This window comes from Dreissena polymorpha, chromosome 3 (assembly GCF_020536995.1).
Source record: "Dreissena polymorpha isolate Duluth1 chromosome 3, UMN_Dpol_1.0, whole genome shotgun sequence".
Taxonomy (NCBI): Eukaryota; Metazoa; Mollusca; class Bivalvia; order Myida; family Dreissenidae; genus Dreissena; species Dreissena polymorpha.
Window position 1 is genome coordinate 122623419 of NC_068357.1, and position 18615 is coordinate 122642033.

The following is an 18615-nucleotide window of genomic DNA, read 5'->3' on the forward strand; positions in this document are numbered from 1 at the left end:
ACCTTGAACTTTGACCTAGTGACCTCAAAATCAATAGGGGTCATCTGCGAGTCATGATCAATGTACCTATGAAGTTTCATGATCCTAGGCCCAAGCGTTCTTGAGTTATCGTATGACAACCACCTGGTGGACGGACAGACCGACCGACCGACCGACAGACAGACCGACATGAGCAAAGCAATATACCCCCTCTTCTTCGAAGGGGGGCATAAAAAGTATAATTTGCACGTTAACACATTCACATGCTGCATCTGTAATACATTAAAAAAACAACAACACCAAACTCTGTCGCTACTTCTCCAGTATGAAAGTCAAATTTCACATAAGGCACAACTAATTATGTGGTCAGTGAATGACAACCACTGCTATCTCACTTTAACAAATGTCAAAAATGTCAGCCGCCATTACTTTAACAGCTTTGATGCTAAATTGCCAATTGAAAATGCAATTTTTTGTCTTTTATTTTTCACTAAATCAGTTTCCTTGACATATGGAATACCTTGTGACGTTTTGGTAACTTGTTTAGGCTCGGATTCTAAGTGGCCCTTCTGTGGTGGTGATGTTGCAACAGGCTGATCTGGTGGAGCAGCCCTCTTCCTGTTAGTCACAGAATCTGCAGTTTCCTGTGGTGAGCTGCTGGGCATTTCTGTAGGAAGTTAAATACAGTCTCTTATTAGAAAATACAAGTGTACCCTGGACCTTTGAGGAAGGATGATGTTAAAATTGTCTAATTATGTTTCACATTTGAGACTGGTTAATTATAAACCCATCAATATCTGGCAAAGTTATGGCTGGGACAGGAATTTTCAAGCCGTTTTATGGCTGAAATTGGCCTTTGACATGGCAGTCAACCTTAACCTCGGCACAGAGGTGTTACTGTTATGGTGGTAAACATATGTGCCAACTAATGTAAAAATCATTTTATGTATTGCAAAATTATGGCAGGAAGTTTTGCACAGATGAATAGACCAATAGACAGACAGATGTACAGTTGGACAGCTAGTTCAGACATGACGAAAGCCAATCGGCCCGTCCGCCATTGCCAACAAACATTTAAAAAGGCCGACAGTGAATTGCAAGATCATCAGACTTACTGTCTGGTAATTTTTGCTTCCAAAGATTTTAACCCTCTTGCAGTTTTCTTAACAACATTATTTTGTGGTTCCCAGTTCCTGATAATTCCGAAATAAAAAGATAATTTTCGTAAATTTTGCAACAACTGTCCTTAGTACACTGAAGCCAAAATTAAACGGAGCATCTCAAGTCGTTTCCAAATGAAATCAGACTTAACTATTGGTTTGGGGAGTAGTGGGACATGCACATGTCGCAAACGTGATTCCAAGATGGCGGACAATCAAAAAACAACAGATGTGTTTGCCAGAAACACATGCCCCCTATTGCGCCGCTTTGAAATAAAATTTCAATATATCATTTGGCAGGTTTAGAAATTATCTCCCTTTTAAAGCTTATTACTTCCCTTGGATTGTATTTTTTTACTTTTGGCCTTGAAGGATGACCTTGACCTTTCACCACTTAAAATGTGCAGCTTCACGAGATACACATGCATGCCAAATATCAAGTTGCTATCTTCAATATTCAAAAACTTATGACCAAACTTTAACAAAGGTTAAAGTTTTGGGACACATACAATGAATGACAGACAGACAGGCCAAAAACAATATGCCCCCGATCTTTTGATCCGGGGGCATAAAAATAACGAAGCTCAGCAAAAATGACAAATAATAATGGAATTTACGACTGACATCATATAATTAGATTATACATTTTAGATATAAACAAGACCATTGCCAAGCAATAAAAGTCCCCTACCGGCTCCACCATTGCCAGAAATTTCACCATTGTCAGAATATTTTTGTCAGCACTATTTCTAGTCTATTTGTTGCCATAGCAACCACAATTTTTGACTAAGGAACAAAATGATATGACGTGCATAATGTCCATATTGCCATCTATCCATGTTGCAAGTGTCATGAAAAAATATTAGGAACTTTTAAAGTTATCGCAGGATCCAGAAAAAAACACCATTTTCAGCACTATTTCTAGTCTATTTGTTGCCATAGCAACCACAATTTTTGACGTAGGAACAAAATGAAATGACGTGCATAATGTCCATATTGCCATCTATCCATGTTGCAAGTTTCATGAAAAAATATTAAGAACTTTTAAAGTTAACGCAGGATCCAGAAAAAAACACCATTTTTAACACTATTATTTCTAGTCTATTTGTTGCCATAGCAACCACAATTTTTTATGTAGGAACAAAATGAAATGACGTGCATAATGTCCGTATTGCCATCTATCCATGTGGCAAGTTTCATGAAAAAATAGTAAGAACTTTTAAAGTTATCGCAGGATCCAGAAAAAACACATTTTCAGCACTATTTCTAGTCTATTTGTTGCCATAGCAACTACAATTTTTGACGTAGGAACAAAATGAAATGACGTGCATAATGTCCACATTGCCATCTATCCATTTTCCAAGTTTCATGAAAAAATATTAAGAACTTTTAAAGTAATCGCAGGATCCAGAAAAGTGTGACGGACGGACTGACGGACGGAGACAAAACCATAAGTCCCCTCCGGTGAAACCGGTAGGGGACTAATAAAACATGTTTATGAGGAATTTACGTATTGAATGTCACATAATGAGTGTTTGTAATTTGGAGTTCAGTCTACTCATGAAGAAAAATACATCTTACGAGATTATCAAGTGAAATTCGAAAGGACTAACATGTTTAGATTGATATTTTAGTGAATCTGTGAATATTCATTTTCTGCTTTATTCCGATTGCCACTCTATCCAGTTTACTGTAATTGCATGTAAGTGAAATAGAAGATATCAAAAGGTAAACATATTAGTTATATTTATTAATCTTAGTTAAATACATAAATAACACTCAAGTATGTAAGATTATATGTGAAAATATTTCCCCATACTGAAACAAATAGGCTTAATTCATATCCCCAAACTAGAAATGGCGCGGCAGAGGCCGACACGTATCCCCATGCCGCATGTTTGACCCAGGGGCGCCCCAGGGTTGGTAATGGGGCCATGCATAGTTGAGATTGACCGTATTGTCATAAGAGAAGTTCAGTATCAATTAGAAGTGAATTGGTGTAGAAATGAAGAAATTATAGTAAAAGGCAATTTTGGGTGGGCGTGGCCTATGTGGGCGGGGCGCCCCAGGGTTGGTAATGGGGCCATACATAGTTGAGATTGACCGTATTGTCATAAGAGAGGTTCAGTATCAATTTGAAGTAAATGGGTGTAGAAATGAAGAAATTATAGTAAAATGCAATTTTAGGTGGGCGTAGCCTATGTGGGCAGGGCGCCCCAGGGTTGGTAATGGGGCCATGCATAGTTGAGATTGACCGTATTGTCATAACAGAAGTTCAGTATCAATTAGAAGTGAATCGGTGTAGAAATGAAGAAATTATAGTAAAAGGCAATTTTGGGTGGGCGTGGCCTATGTTGGTGGGGCGCCCCAGGGTTGGTAATGGGGCCATACATAGTTGAGATTGACCGTATTGTCATAAGAGAGGTTCAGTATCAATTTTAAGTAAATGGGTGAAGAAATTATAGTAAAAGGCAATTTTGGGTGGGCATGGCCTATGTGGGCGGGGCGCCCCATGGTTGGTAATGGGGCCATACATAGTTGAGATTGACCGTATTGTCATAAGAGAGGTTCAGTATCAATTTTAAGTAAATGGGTGAAGAAATTATAGTAAAAGGCAATTTTGGGTGGGCATGGCCTATGTGGGCGGGGCGCCCCATGGTTGGTAATGGGGCCATACATAGTTGAGATTGACCGTATTGTCATAAGAGAGGTTCAGTATCAATTTGAAGTAAATGGGTGTAGAAATGATGAAATTAAAGTAAAAGGCAATTTTGGGTGGGCGTGGCCTATGTGGGCAGGGCGCCCCAGGGTTGGTAATGGGGCCATGCATAATCGAGATTAACCGTATTGTCATAAGAGAGGTTCAGTATCAATTTGAAGTGAATCGGTGTAGAAATGAAGAAATTAGAGTAAAAGGCAATTTTAGGTGGGCGTGGCCTATGTGGGTGGTGTGCCCCAGGGTTGGTAATGGGGCCATGCATAGCTGAGATTGACCATATTGTCATAAGAGCAGGTCAGTATCAATTTGAAATGAATCGGTGTAGGAATGAAGAAATTATAGTAAAATGCAATTTTGGGTGGGCGTGGCCTATGTGGGCGGGGCGCCCCAGGGTTGGTAATGGGGCCATGCATAGTTTAGATTGACCGTATTGTCATAAGAGAGGTTCAGTATCAATTTGAAGACAATCGGTGTAGAAATGAAGAAATTATAGTAAAATAACATAAAAAAATGAGTACAAATCTCTGAACCGGCCCCACCCCAACCCCCATAACTTTTGACCCAGGGGTCAGATCAAAATTCCAAATAGTGCTGGGTCCCTCATATGCTCATAGCTACCATGTTTCAAGGTTCTAGTGCTAATAGTGTATGAGGAGATAGTGGCCAGGACGGAAGGACGGATGGACAGACAGACGGCGGAAATAACCACAAAATCCCCACGCTTTTAAAAAAGCGTGGGGATAATCAGGCTTGTTGTGCTATTTTTTGCTCTTTCTTGAATCAACAACGCGTAACTATGCCATTTGATAAATTTACTGTGCAATGCCTCTATGTCTTCCTGGGTAAAAAACAATTATTGAGGCCTGTTAAATAAACAACAGGCCTGTAAGTTTCTGCGCCACACGCCACCTTCTAACTGGGATGGGGCATAAAAATGTAGGGCAAGACCAGTTTTGACCACGGCGGTTTTGTTCTAACAAGAGGGCCATGATGGCTCGAAAGTTCATCAAGGCGATCACACACTCAAATTCTAGAAGACTTGACCCGCTGATCTAGTTTTTGACCCTATTTGACCCAGATAAGTGGTAACAAGGTCTTTCAAATGCTTGACCTGGTGGCCTAGTTTGGGATGGCCTGTGACCCAGATTCGATCTGCATCGTATATATTGTCAAGATTTGCATTCTGACACAAGATTAATCAAGAGTGAGTCATAAATGTGGCCTCTAGAGTGGTCACAAGTTTTTTTATGATTTGATCTTTTGACCTAGTTTTTCAAAATATATTACCAAGATGTAAGCTTGACCAAGAAATTTAAAAAATAAACATTCTGACCAAGTATTAAAAAGGTTTTTCAAAGCGTCAAAATAGTGATCTAGTTCTTGTTTTAAACTCATCCTGTAAATTGTTTTGGTAAACATTGTGAACAAGTTTCATAAAGAAAACTCATAAAGGTTGCTTTTGAAGTAGTAACAAGGTTTTTCTAAGATTTTTACTGGTGACCTAGCTTGTGGAAACATGTGACACATCAGGGCCCTTAATCCATTTTAGGGTAAGCGGGTCACTACCCATAGCAGGGGAATTTAAGGATATGGAGGGAATTTTTATTTTTTCATTTTAGGTCAAGTATAAAGCAAAATACCACTTAAATATCAGTATGTCTTGACTTTATTGTTTATGTGTCAACTCATTAATCAATTATGTAATGTACAGCTTCCCTTATTTTGAAACATAATTGATATAGAAGCTTGCAAACACGTTGTAGGCATTTCCGCGACAAACAAATTGTTACTTTGATTGCTTATGACAATAAATTGATATTTGTCTATGAAACAATAACAGTTTCGTTCATGATGATGATTATTATTATGATGCTGACGATTATTATGATGATGATGGTGATTACGATGATGAATGATGATGATGAAATTGAACTTAATAATAAAATGAACAATTTATGTGCAGTAAATACGATACCTTATGGTATTGTTAAGACCAGAGCTCCAGATAAGGATTTAGTCTAAAGGGTATTTCACCCCCATGATATAATTGTTTAAAGCGTATTTTACTCCTTTGTTTCCGCCATAAAGGGTATTTAGGAATATTTAGGGGTATTTTCCATTTCCATAGAAAACTGACAAAGTAAAAGGTCGCTTAAAACGTCCCTTTTTGATCCACAAACATGATGGGCCACAATTTTATTGCAAGCGTATTTTGATTGAATTACTTTTGATTCAAAGGTTAACTTACACTAAAAACTCAACTGGATTATCGGTTAAACCGGTTACGCACTTTAATCGATTTAAAATACGTACCAAGATTTGTATTGTTTTTTTTTACATACTGGGCTGATTTTTAATGCGTTTTTTTATTTTTTCAATGCGTAAATACGCAGATAGGCCTCTTATCTGGAGCTCTGGTTAAGACGTGTGTATTTTTTATTGTCATCACTTTAAAGTTATCCAAATATATGTAATAGAAACAAATTTAAAGTTTGTTTTATTTTCAAAGCCGTCTCAGACTCTTGTATTTAGTCTATAATAATGCCTCATTTCGACGATGACATACCTGAAGCAACAGACAAGAGAATCTTTTTTAAAATGGAATAATCTTCAATAAAGATAATATAATACTGTAATAAACAATATTCCATAGTTCTAAAGAGTATCGACCAACATATTTTCAACGATTTATTCAAATTAAAAATGGGGCCGAAAAAGCCTGGTATTTGGGCCAAATAAGCCTGATATTGGGACCGAATGAGCCTGAAAAAAATGGGGCCGAAAGAGCTTGGGGCTGAAAGAGCCGACAACCCTTTATTCCCCTTGCGAAAGTATTACGCAAACACTGATGGATGTTGAAGTCCGAATTCGGCTAAATTATATAGTTTTTCTGATTTTTATTATGTCCCCGGGCTCCCGTATTGAAAGATCGGGGGTATATTGTTTTTGGCCTGTCTGTCTGTCATTCATTTATTGTGTGTGTCCCAAAACTTTAACCTTGGTTAAAGTTTGATAACTTTTGCAATATTGAAGATAGCAACTTCATATTTGGCATGCATGTGTTTCTCACGGAGCTGCACATTTTGAGTGGTGAAAAGTCAAGGTCATCCGTCAAGGTAAAAGGTCAAATATCATTGTATTTTTCTTTCCTAAAACTTAAACCTTTATTAAAGTTTGGTCATAACCTTTTGAATATTGAAGATAGCAACTAGATATTTGGCATGCATGTGTATCTCATTGAGCTGCACATTTTGAGTGGTGAAAAGTCAAGGTGATCCTTCAAGGTCAAATGTCAAATTTATGGCTTGAAAGCGGCGAAATAGGGGGCATTGTGTTTCTGACAAACACATCTCTTGTTTAAATTTATTTTGAGAGGGAATTTTTTTTATCTCATTTGGGGGAAAAACCATACTTTTTTTATGGGGGAATGCAGCCGAATTTCGGCAGTGAATTTTACAGATTGAGGGCCCTGCATATTGAAGCTCGGCCTAGAAAATGTCAAGATAAACATTCTTACCACGCTTCATCAAGATTGAGTCATAAAAGTGGCCTTTATAGTGGTAACAAGGTATTTATAAGATTTGACCAGGTGATCTAGTCTTTAAACAAATGTAATTTCGCCTATTATTGTCAAGATACACATTATTACCAAGTTTCTTCAAGATTGAGTAACAAATGTGGCCTCCAAAAGGTTTTTCTAAGATTTGACCTGGTGACCCATTTTAATGCATGTGACCTAGATTCAAACTCAGCCTAGATATTGTAAAGAAAAAACATTTAGGCATTGAAGAACCTTAATTTGTAACCGTCAATAGAGAACTTCCCTTATAATTACCTACATGTTTAGGTCATTCAGCTGTACAAGTTTGAGCAAAATCCAACCAGCTTTAAATATGGGACAATAACCATAAATGTCAGGATGGATATACATGCACAGACAGTCATGCTTAATGCTACATGCCCACTTCTTTGTGAGGGTAGTTATCTTACCTTCCAGAACATTTCAATTTGAAAAGTTAATTAAGTAACAGAGGATGTTTCTTCATGTCAGTGTAAGATCGTTTGTTATTTCAGGAGTGATCATAGACAGGGATCATATTTTTTTCGGTTTTGTCGGTCCTAGACTGATTGGGGTCATGAAAGACCGATTGAAAATTCCAAACAGTCGGTCCGATTTTGTTTGCTAAATTTCCCATGTCATGAAATCGATTACACAGTGTACATGCTAACACACCCTACTGACATTCTTATCTCGATTAGGTGTGATATACCACGGAGCGTATATTGACCTCATCTAGAGTCCGTGGATAAACCATTCGCTGCAGTCTCTTAACCGGTCATTGTTGTCATTATTGCACATCAGACCAAGAATCAAAAACTTGTGAACAGCAGATTAAAGTTGCATCCGAAAAGACGCGTCTGAAAGCACGCGCTGTAACTAAACAAAACATGCCGATACATTTTCCACCAGCGTAATAATCCGGTAATATAATTATGAATGAAAGTCGCGGATCTGATCGACAGAACAGCCGAAAGTTATTTTTATGGGCGGAACTTCACATAAAAAAGTACACAAGAAAAATAATATAAATTGTATGAATCTTTAGTAAAACCGTGTTAGAATCGAAATAATTCGTGAACTTTATAGTTTGTTGTTGAATAACTTAGAGTGGAAAATTAGATGCGTGGTTTCAAATGCTTGGCTTTCATGATTTAATCCCTATGCATCTAAACTATGGGCCGTTTGTTATTTGACAACAAACTATTATGTACACGAATATTTTCTTAATTATTTGGTTTATTATTGTCAGTAGCCAACCTACGCACAGACATTTGTTTGGTTCAGTGCATGTTTGTAAGCTATTATCGAGTTGACAACGATTTAAAACATCCGTATAGACTTACACGGATTAATAAAATTGACAACGATGAAAAAAAAGTCTGATAAAACAGCACACGAAACAACAATGAAATAGCAAATGATAAAACCAGTTGAGAAAACTCGAATGTTCTGTTTAAAAAAGCATACAATAAAAATATTTTTTTTTAATCGGTGGAATGTCGATCGTTATTCACTCGTGATCATAGTAAATATATATATAATTATTTCTGATAATCTTAAAATAGAAAAAGGAGTTCAGAGAATTTGTTCTTTTCACCGGTGAAAATAACAATTTCTTCTTTTCACTGCTGTTATTTTACTGCAGAAATGTCATATTTTATCATTAGGTATAAAAGAGACTGTTGTATTTGTACCATTTTTGGCCTTTTCTTCCCAGGTGTCAGGTGTTTGCTCATCATCAGATTTTTCTTCTTTTCCCTTCTTGCTCCTTTTCTTCTTTTTTTTCTTCTTTTCTGTCTGATTATCAGCCTGCTTTGCGATGGGCAGGTCAACAGCAATCTTTGCTCCTATCAACATATATACAGCACACTAGGAAACCGGGCTTAATGCATATGCGTTAGGTGTCATCCCAGATTAGCCTGTGCAGTCATCAAGGGATTATAATAGATGATACTTTCTGCCTTCACACAATTTTTTTTTAAAAGAGACTTCCTTTTGTAGACTTCCTTTTTAAACAAAAATCTAGCAAAGTGTGATGGGCCTGCACAGGTTAATCTGGAATGATACTTTACACACAGGCATTACAGCCGGTTTTCCAAGAAAGTAGCTCATATTATAAAAGCTTCTAAATTTGAGGGTCAGATAATAGTGCTGGAAAAATGTGATATAATTTTAGAAAGTAACTCAAAATAATTAAGTTTGATAATCATGACAAAGTATTGCAACAAAGCACTATCTAAATTCTACAAAGAAAACTTTCAACCACATAATAATTACATGACTACCTCAGGCATGACTACCTGAGGCAAATTAAATACATGTATCTTACCCAATTACAAATAACAGGTCAATAATGGTTTAAATTCTGTCAGTTTTTTTTATTAATGGCATAAATTAACTTTTTAAGTTGACAATAAAAAAATAATTTTTAAAACCAAACAACATTCAATTATCAAAATCATCAAAATAATAAAGACTGAGAAATCATAAATATTCTACTGTTGGGGAAGTGTTTTAAATTTTAGTCAGGTAATCTAAAAGTAGCATATTTATGAATGCCTTATTAATCATGGACCGCCTTAACTGACCTTTCTTTCTGTCCATCACTAACTCGAAGTACTTTGGAGGGATGAGTCCATCTTCATTTCCTGGGGAGAGGATCACGTTGTTGGCAGACACGAAAAACTTGATGCCATCATCCATGGCTTTCTTGAGATCAACTCTGATGGTGACTTCACACGAGGACCGCATACCTGTTGATGGAATGAGTGGAAAATACAATGCCAGTGAAACAAACACCATCAGATGTCTAGGTAAGAGTAACTTCTAAATTCCTCTATAATCATTATTATTCAAGATACATTTATTTCAGTCGATTGTATGGTTTGAGTCGGTTGACTTATCCACAAATGTAAGATCACAACGAATTATTATGCCCAATTTTTCAAAATTTAATAGGGAATGACCAAAGACATGAAAGTCATTAATATCAAATGTAATCCATGCACACATCCTGCATTTGTTTTGCAATCCAGATAAATCTAGATAGTACACTAAGGGGAATTCTTTACACTGTGTAGTGTGTACCCAGCTGACACTTGACATTTCTTGTGAATCACAAATGCAGTAAAGCTGTATCTTTACCATTAATATCATTTAGGTAGTATAGTAAGGATTACCAGCAGTGCTAATTGTTTTTGTGAAGACCCTTCCTGCCCAGTGTGTGCGTATTGTTTTTCAGGGATGCTGTGTTTTAACAACCAACAAGCGGTGGATAGAAGACAATAAATTATTCACTTATGCTTTGCTTTTCTTTTAAATCCATCCATCACTATTAAAGAATCATTTGAATATCTCCAATACTTGCAGAGTTATTGTCCATGCAAGACACAGTCTGTACAAAAAATAAGCATAGGGCAATAACTCCAAAAATACTGATCAGAGTTATGAATAATCGTGCTCTGATGTATAATATGACCTAATTTTCTCCCCTGAAGGGTCACAGGGGCAGGTCGATACATCTGTAGTCGCGAAGACGCTGGACGACCTGTAAATAAATCTCAAACACACACACAGAGTTGTGAATTGTGTTCTCTGGACTACCTCTCAATGTCCTTTATCCATGTACCAAGTTTCATTGAAATTCCTTCTATGCTAAGAAAAGTATGGCTCTGCAAAAGATCATTGAGCAAAGGGCAATAACTCTATAAATCCTGGAAATATAGTTCTGGTTCTTGACAATTTATGCAGAATTATGCTCTTCAGAAGAAGCAGGAACAACGGATGGATCGAAGGAACAACTGATGGATCGGAGGAACAATGGATGGATCGAAACAACAACTGATGGATCAAAGGAACAATTGATGGATTGAAGGAACAACTTATGGATCAAAGGAACAACTGATGGATCAAAGGAACAACGGATGGATCAAAGGAACAACTGATGGATCAAAGGAACAACTGATGGATCAAAGGAACAATTGATGGATCGAAGGAACAACTAATGGATTGAAGGAACAATTGATGGATTGAAGGAAAAACTGATGGATCAAAGGAACAACTGATGGATCAAAGGAAAAACTGATGGATTGAAGGAACAACTGATGGATTGAAGGAACAACTGATGGATTTAAGGAAAAACTGATGGATCAAAGGAACACTGAATGGATCGAAGGAACAACTGATGGATTGAAGGAACAACTTATAGATTGAAGGAACAACTGATGTATCAAAGGAAAAACTGATGGATTGAAGGAACAACTGATGGATCAAAGGAAAAACTGATGGATCGAAGGAACAACGGATGGATCAAAGGAACAACAGATGGATCGAAGGAACAAAGGATTTATCAAAGGAAAAACTGATGGATTGAAGGAACAACGGATGGATCGAAGGAACAACGGATTGATCGAAGGAACAACAGATGGATCAAAGGAACAATAGATGTACCGAAGGAACAACTGATGGATTGAAGGAAAAACTGATGGATTGAAGGAACAACGGATGGATCGAAGGAACAACAGATGGATCGAAGGAACAACAGATGGGCCGAAGGAACAACGGATTAATCAAAGGAACAACTGATGGATCGAAGGAACAACTGATGGATCGCAGGAGCAACTGGTGGATCGAAGGAACAACTGATGGATCGAAGGAACAACGGATTAATTGAAGGAACAATGGATGGATCAAAGAAACAACGGATGGACCGAAGGAACAACTGATGGATCGTAGGAAAAACTGATGGATTGAGGAACAACGGATGGATCGAAGGAACAACGGATGGATTGAAGGAACAACGGATGGACCAAAGGAACAACTGATGGATCAAAGGAACAACTGATGGATCGAAGGAACAACTGATGGATCAAAGGAACAACGGATGGATCGAAGGAACAACGGATTGACCATAAGGAAGGACGGATGTTGCCATTACTATGTGCCCCACTTTGGGGTCATAAAACAACATTTGAGACTAGTACACTGCATTAAATCTTGAGAAGAAGGTTGACATTAAGCAATTCAATCTGATTTATTCGCACATTAGACAGTGTTAATATCTCACTTATTCTCAATTAGAAACCTACAAGTGTTAAAAATAAAGAATATAGATCAGTTGTTATTTTAAATTGAAATAAATTGCAAAATATCTTTTAAGAAGAAGAATCAGCTGTCTAGATTCCGTAGCAGCATAGAGTGCAAGATTACAGGACAAAGACGATAACCAGACATGTGACTGTCACATTTAAATGTGTGTCTGTAGTGATAGTAAATACAGTCAATATTCTATAGAGATTAACTATAATTCTTCTAATAAATTTTACAAATAAAACTGGCACAGGGAGAACAGGGATAATGCATGTGAATAAAGTTTTGTCCCAAATAAGCATGTGCAGTCTTCACAGGCTAATAAGTGACAACACTTTCCGCCTAAGCTGGATTTTGGTTTAGAATAGTCTTCCATTAAGCAAACAATAGCACACAAGCAGAAAGTGTTGTCCCTGATTAGCTTGTGTGGACTGCACATGCTAATCTGGGATGACACTACACATTTCATTAAGCCCTGTTTTCCCTGATCTAGACTCCAATGTTTTGAACAAGTAGAAATTGATTGCTCACCACTGATGACCCCTTCGCGGCCTGGTTCCCCCATGGCCATGTGGATGTGATTCCTCTGCATACGGCTCAGACCCTGTCACACAAACACGTTCCATCAAAAAAATTAAGATCCCATCGTGGATAACTTCTTTCCGCTGATTCATTAAACAATAATATAAACTTTATTAATATTTAAAAGAAATGTATAGAACGAATCCTGATATCATATTTGGAAGTTTGTTCCTTTTTCGAATATATTTGAATATGCTATTGATAATATATAGTCATAATGTGAGAAAAAGTTTTGGGAATGGGTCCTTTGGATTGCAAAAAATTATGTTGTTTTCATTAAAAATTGAAACTTGAGTGTGTTTTTTGTGACTTGCAATAACACTTTTACCTATAAGGCTCAAGTTCTGATATTAAATAATTAATATTTGACTACATTTGCTGATGTATCAGTTGAACTAAGATTAATTATTTAATCATGACTAATAAGTATGCCAATAGACCTTAAAGGTGAAAAATTGATGAACGATTAAAAAAAATATTGTTCTGAGATTCGTAGAGATGAACCTGAAGATTAATTGATCATTTTTATCTAGAATTCTTTTTGACAACTTTCAATTTGGAGCATTAGACTGTTAATTGGTTAAAATAATACTTGTTGAACTTGGGAATGAGACAGAATTTCCACCCTTACTTTGATCGAAAACAAGATTCTGTGTTAAATAAACGCCAGATAAATGTCAATTCAATAAATGTCAGTAGTAATTAAAATAAGTCCATCAAAAGAAACCAAAAGAAGGTCCATGTCAAGGTCAAAGAAGGTCAGTTGATGTGTATGTGCTAATTGTTTAATTGGAGCATCCAAGCTTTCTTTTTAGTAGCAATAATATTAAACAAAGACTCAATTGAATTAACCAAGAATTTTTAACTTCTGAATTAGTCCAAAAGTAGCCTAGGTCAATGTTAAGGTCAGAATGAGGTCAAGTGGTGTGGGTGTGTTGATAGTGGTCAAGGACATCATCTGCATAAATATCAAAGGTTTGCAACAATCAGTATTGACGTTAGACCAAACCCATCAATAATTTATGGTGTACAAAAAATCTGGAATTTCTTAAATAGTTTATGTTAAAAAAATAGGTCAATGTCAAGGTCAAAATGAGGTCAGGTACCAAGGTTAGGTTGATAGTGTTCAGAAACAATATTCATTAAAGTATAAAAGCTTTGTAGGGAGAATTATTGATGTTAGACGAAACTTGTCATTCTGGGTAAGCCTTGTATGGACATATGGATGATGGAATGGATGGAGGGACTGAACGACTGAAACACCATCTGTCAGGCCAAAAGCTATATGCCTCTTGGCATAAATAGATCCGAGCACGTAAAAACACTGTTGATAAAATAAAATTAACTGTCAAATATCACTAGAAGATGAGGGATAAATCAATAATTATGTCAAAACAACAAATGAAAATTTAGTTTTAATTTAATTCATTTTTGACCCGACTGTCCCCATATGCCATCCATAGATAGGTCTTGGTGTACCTATGCATACAATTTCAGTGTAATATCTCCATCCAAATTTAAGTTTTTTATTGATGATTGTTGTACTATTTTATTCACAGTGACCCTACATGACCCAATTACAACCAATCCAAAGTTTCATAAATGTTGGTAAATGCAAACTAACGTTATTGCCCAGAAACCAGCCAGTCAGCCTTCACCCAATATAATAATAGGGATTTTGACTTTAGTTGAAAACTTGATTATTAAGTAATAAAGGAGTCAAGAATATTTGTTATAAATAGCTGATCTTTCATCTAAAGAAGGTAAATAAATAAATCAGCTTTTTCAGCAAAAGCTACATAATCTAAATGAGCAGTGCTCTGCGAAATCTCAGCTTAAAGCGAGATTATACGATTTTGTCAAATATTAATGAATTTATATAAAATGTGTAAATAACTTATTATATATATATATTTCAAAATAAATATATAAGTTCAGAAGAACATGTGTCGAAAAATGCGAAATAAGCCAGATATTTAATTCTGAAATCGAAAACGACTGTACAGTCGAATTCGCCAGCATGTATATCATGCATGTACGATGTGAATCTAAACTTAGTTTAACGGTTCAATTTAAATTCCTGCAACGATATATATTCAAACGGCACACGAACACATGATAGTATTTCTGGTTTTTATAAAAAGACGAATGCTTCGGTTATTGTAGGAAAATATGTTCGTCACAATCGGCTCGGGGCGCTAATTTGTCTTTGCTGCATTTTATGAAATTTGTATTTAATTTATAATTTTTCTTGCCTATTTTGTGTTATTGTAACATATTTTATCAATAAATTACAGTTTAATACATATGAAAAATCGTATAATCTCGCTTTAATGCATGTGTGTACCGTAAATTAATGTTCAAGATTACCCTGTAAAGTCTAAACATGCTTATCAGGGACAACACTTTCCACTTTTATGGTATTTTTTGTTTAAAGGTCGTATCTTCTTAGTGAAAATCCAGTCAAGGCAGAAAGTGTTGTGCCTGATTAGCCTGTGCAGACTGCTTTACACTTTATGCTCTTTGAGCAAGTCTAAATTATAAGTACTTTAAGAATGGAATTAGTCCTTGTTAGATACAGATCCATGGTCTACGTAATGCAGTGATTCATTTTGCCGTGCGTCCCGCGTCCCAGACGCACGTTTTTTCCTGGGGACGCATACTTTTCAAACATGTGCGTCTTCGGGACGCATTGTTAAAAAACTCCGATTTTCAACATCGTCAAAGTTTTACAAACCGATTTCGATTCGTGGAGATAACCGAAACACATGTCAACACCGTCTTGACTTATAGAACGGAAGTCATATCACTACATTCGGAATGTAAAACGCGTATTTCGATTGGTCGAAATATATAAATTATCCAATCAGTTACGGCGTTTTTTTAATAGTTCGTTGGACGGTTACTTGACTGTCCCGGATGTACAATGTGAATCTAAACTTAGTTTAACGGTTTATTTGAATTTCTGCAACGATATCTATTCATACGACACACGAACACTAACTCCAATCCTAATACAAAAACGAATGCTTTGGTTATTGTAGGAAAATATGTTTGTCACAATCGGCTCGGGCCGCTAATTTGTCTTTGCTGCATTTTATGAAATTCGGCTTTAATGCATACTTTTTCTTGTCTATTTTGTGTAATTGTAACATATTTGATCAATATATTACAAATAAACACATGTAAAAAATCGTATATACCCGCTTTAAGTATATGATTTGTAACGAATTTACAAAGACACAATCTGGGACCCATTGTTTTCAGATTGGACCCATTGTTTCAAAACATGCGAGTCCCAGGGACTCATTGATGTAGATTTCAAAATGAATCACTGGTAATATGCTGTCTAACCTACCGTACGTTTGATGGCCTCCCAGCTTTCATAGTACGTGCCATGAATTGCACAGGGAACATTGTCAGGGGACAAAAGGGGTTTAAGGTCTAAGTCATCAACCTGCAAAAAACATAAGTAATGACATAATGAAGTCATAACAACATTTTGATAAAATATTCATGGCAAAGCATAAGTTTCAATTTTATCCATAGAGAAATGTGGAAGTAGTTTGCTCACAAACCTATAACATTTTATGACAACAAACTGACAGGCTAACCACAAAACCTTTTTACATTCTGGTGCTCATTCAAATAATTACAGCCAGTCATTTAATTAAGAACAAAAAACAACAACAACCTGCATTGTGTGCCCTTGGTTAGCTCGGATCATCAGTTTTCCTTCTCTGTCTTCTTGAAGGGCAAATCGTTTTTTGTCGTTGCTTTCCACAATACGAATAAAATCCGTGTGTGTGTATCCTTTTAACTTGTGTACTTTGTCGAGAATTTCATCCACATATATAAAACCGCCTGGAAAAGAATCAAGGCAGAACACTGAAGTGTCAAGTTAACTTCATAATTTAGGCATGACACATTTGATATGTTTGTTTTTTTAACTTTTTTTACTCTGATATGGATAAAATCAATGATAATTACCAACTGACAAAGGACTTAAAACAATTTGTTAAAATTCTTTTAGTAACAAATATTGCTAAAAAATAATTACACATTTTGTGACAAAAAGATCATACTGTATGCAATTCATAAATGAATGTAAATTAATCTACTAATTTAAGCAATAATTATGTCCACACATTAAATATTTGTAATGTACCTTTAAGCAGGTTGAGTTTAAACCTGTCAGCATTGTGCCTCAGGATTGATGATAGAGTTTTCGACAAGAAGACATCTGAGTCATCTTCCCTGTAGCCTCCTGATGAATTCTGTCTGTAAGGCTGCCCACCTGGACCTCCCCAGCTGGAATTTCTACCTTGAGTTGCCCCATTTGCATTCCATTGCTGACCTGCCCTTGTTGCATTTCCTTGATATAGTTCTTGGTCTGAATTTCCTGGATAGCCTCCCCTGTGTGAATTTCTTGGATAGCCTCCCCTGTGTGAATTTCCTTGATAGCCTCCCCTTCCAGAATTTCCTTGATAGCCTCCCCTATCTGAATTTCCTTGATAACTTCCCCTGTCTGAATTTCCTTGATAGCCTCCCCTGTCTGAATTTCCTTGATTGCCTCCTCTGTATGGTGGCCTTTGTTGGCTCTCTCTTTCAGAGCTTTGTGGGTGGCGTCCCCTATTTGAATATTCCTGATGCTCATTGTAATGTCCGCCTTGAGCAAATGAATGGTCATAAGAACTGCTTGTGGATTCAATGTAATCGCAAGCATTATGATGGTTTCGTGCATTCGGCCAACTGTTCCAATTCGGATCCGTGGATTTCACCAATGCATTCTTGTCCCTGCCCATTGATTGGGATTGCCCATGTTCTTCAGCTTCTGATGCAAGCCCAGAACAGCTATTGGCATTTTCTTGTGATGAGCTTCTGCATTTGTCACTAGATGAAGATTGTTGGTTTGTAGAGCTTGCCTCGGACATTTTTTTTGATAACTGCACTGCAATTGTTAATCATTACAATAATACATATTATTGAAGTAATAGATAGGCCTATAGCATATAGATACATACTGGCCAACTCCATATTTACGTTGAAATCCGTTTACAATGAATAAACTGAATCGTTTTCTTGTCCCTTAATCATTTGTTATGCTGGATGTAACACTAATAAGACAAAAAATACATCGACAAAGTTAACATAATAAAAGAAATGGCATTTGAAATGGTCAACAAAATAAACATGTTTTAATTTGTGAAGACTTATAATGTTTGACACATACAGTTTGTCAACCAGTTCCGGATAATCAGCAGTTCCGATTACTTTGTATTTAATTTTCCATAATGCCCCAATAAAAACAAAATGATAAGTGTCTAAGGTAGATATAGCCTCAGAGTACCCATTCTCGAATGATTTTTTGCCGATTTTATTTAATTTGTCAAACTGTTTTAAGTTTTTAAAAATAATTTAAGCTGCCATTTCAGGTAAAAGACTACTCTTTCTGAAACTATAAAATGTAAAGAACACAAGCGTTCATAACTTGACCTTACCGTTGGTCAAATGAAGTGGTTCTG

The 18615-nt window shown here is 36.4% G+C and overlaps 1 protein-coding gene across 6 annotated transcripts in view; it reads right to left on the reverse strand.

The window, feature by feature from the left end:
• Window positions 1-18615, reverse strand: part of LOC127871281 (uncharacterized) — a 102631-nt gene that overhangs the window by 11850 nt on the left and 72166 nt on the right. For 2 of the 6 annotated variants that reach the window (XM_052414041.1, XM_052414042.1), the window contains exons 2-8: window positions 17259-18041; window positions 16785-16954; window positions 16449-16547; window positions 13040-13112; window positions 10009-10173; window positions 9115-9267; window positions 500-646 (exon numbers count right to left, since the gene is read on the reverse strand). In XM_052414041.1, the coding sequence (XP_052270001.1) occupies window positions 500-646; window positions 9115-9267; window positions 10009-10173; window positions 13040-13112; window positions 16449-16547; window positions 16785-16954; window positions 17259-18024 (1573 nt within the window). In that variant the 5' untranslated portion in view covers window positions 18025-18041. The remainder of the gene's footprint in view (window positions 1-499; window positions 647-9114; window positions 9268-10008; window positions 10174-13039; window positions 13113-16448; window positions 16548-16784; window positions 16955-17258; window positions 18042-18615) is intronic. The other 4 variants (XM_052414045.1, XM_052414044.1, XM_052414043.1 and 1 more) reach the window with 4 other exon arrangements.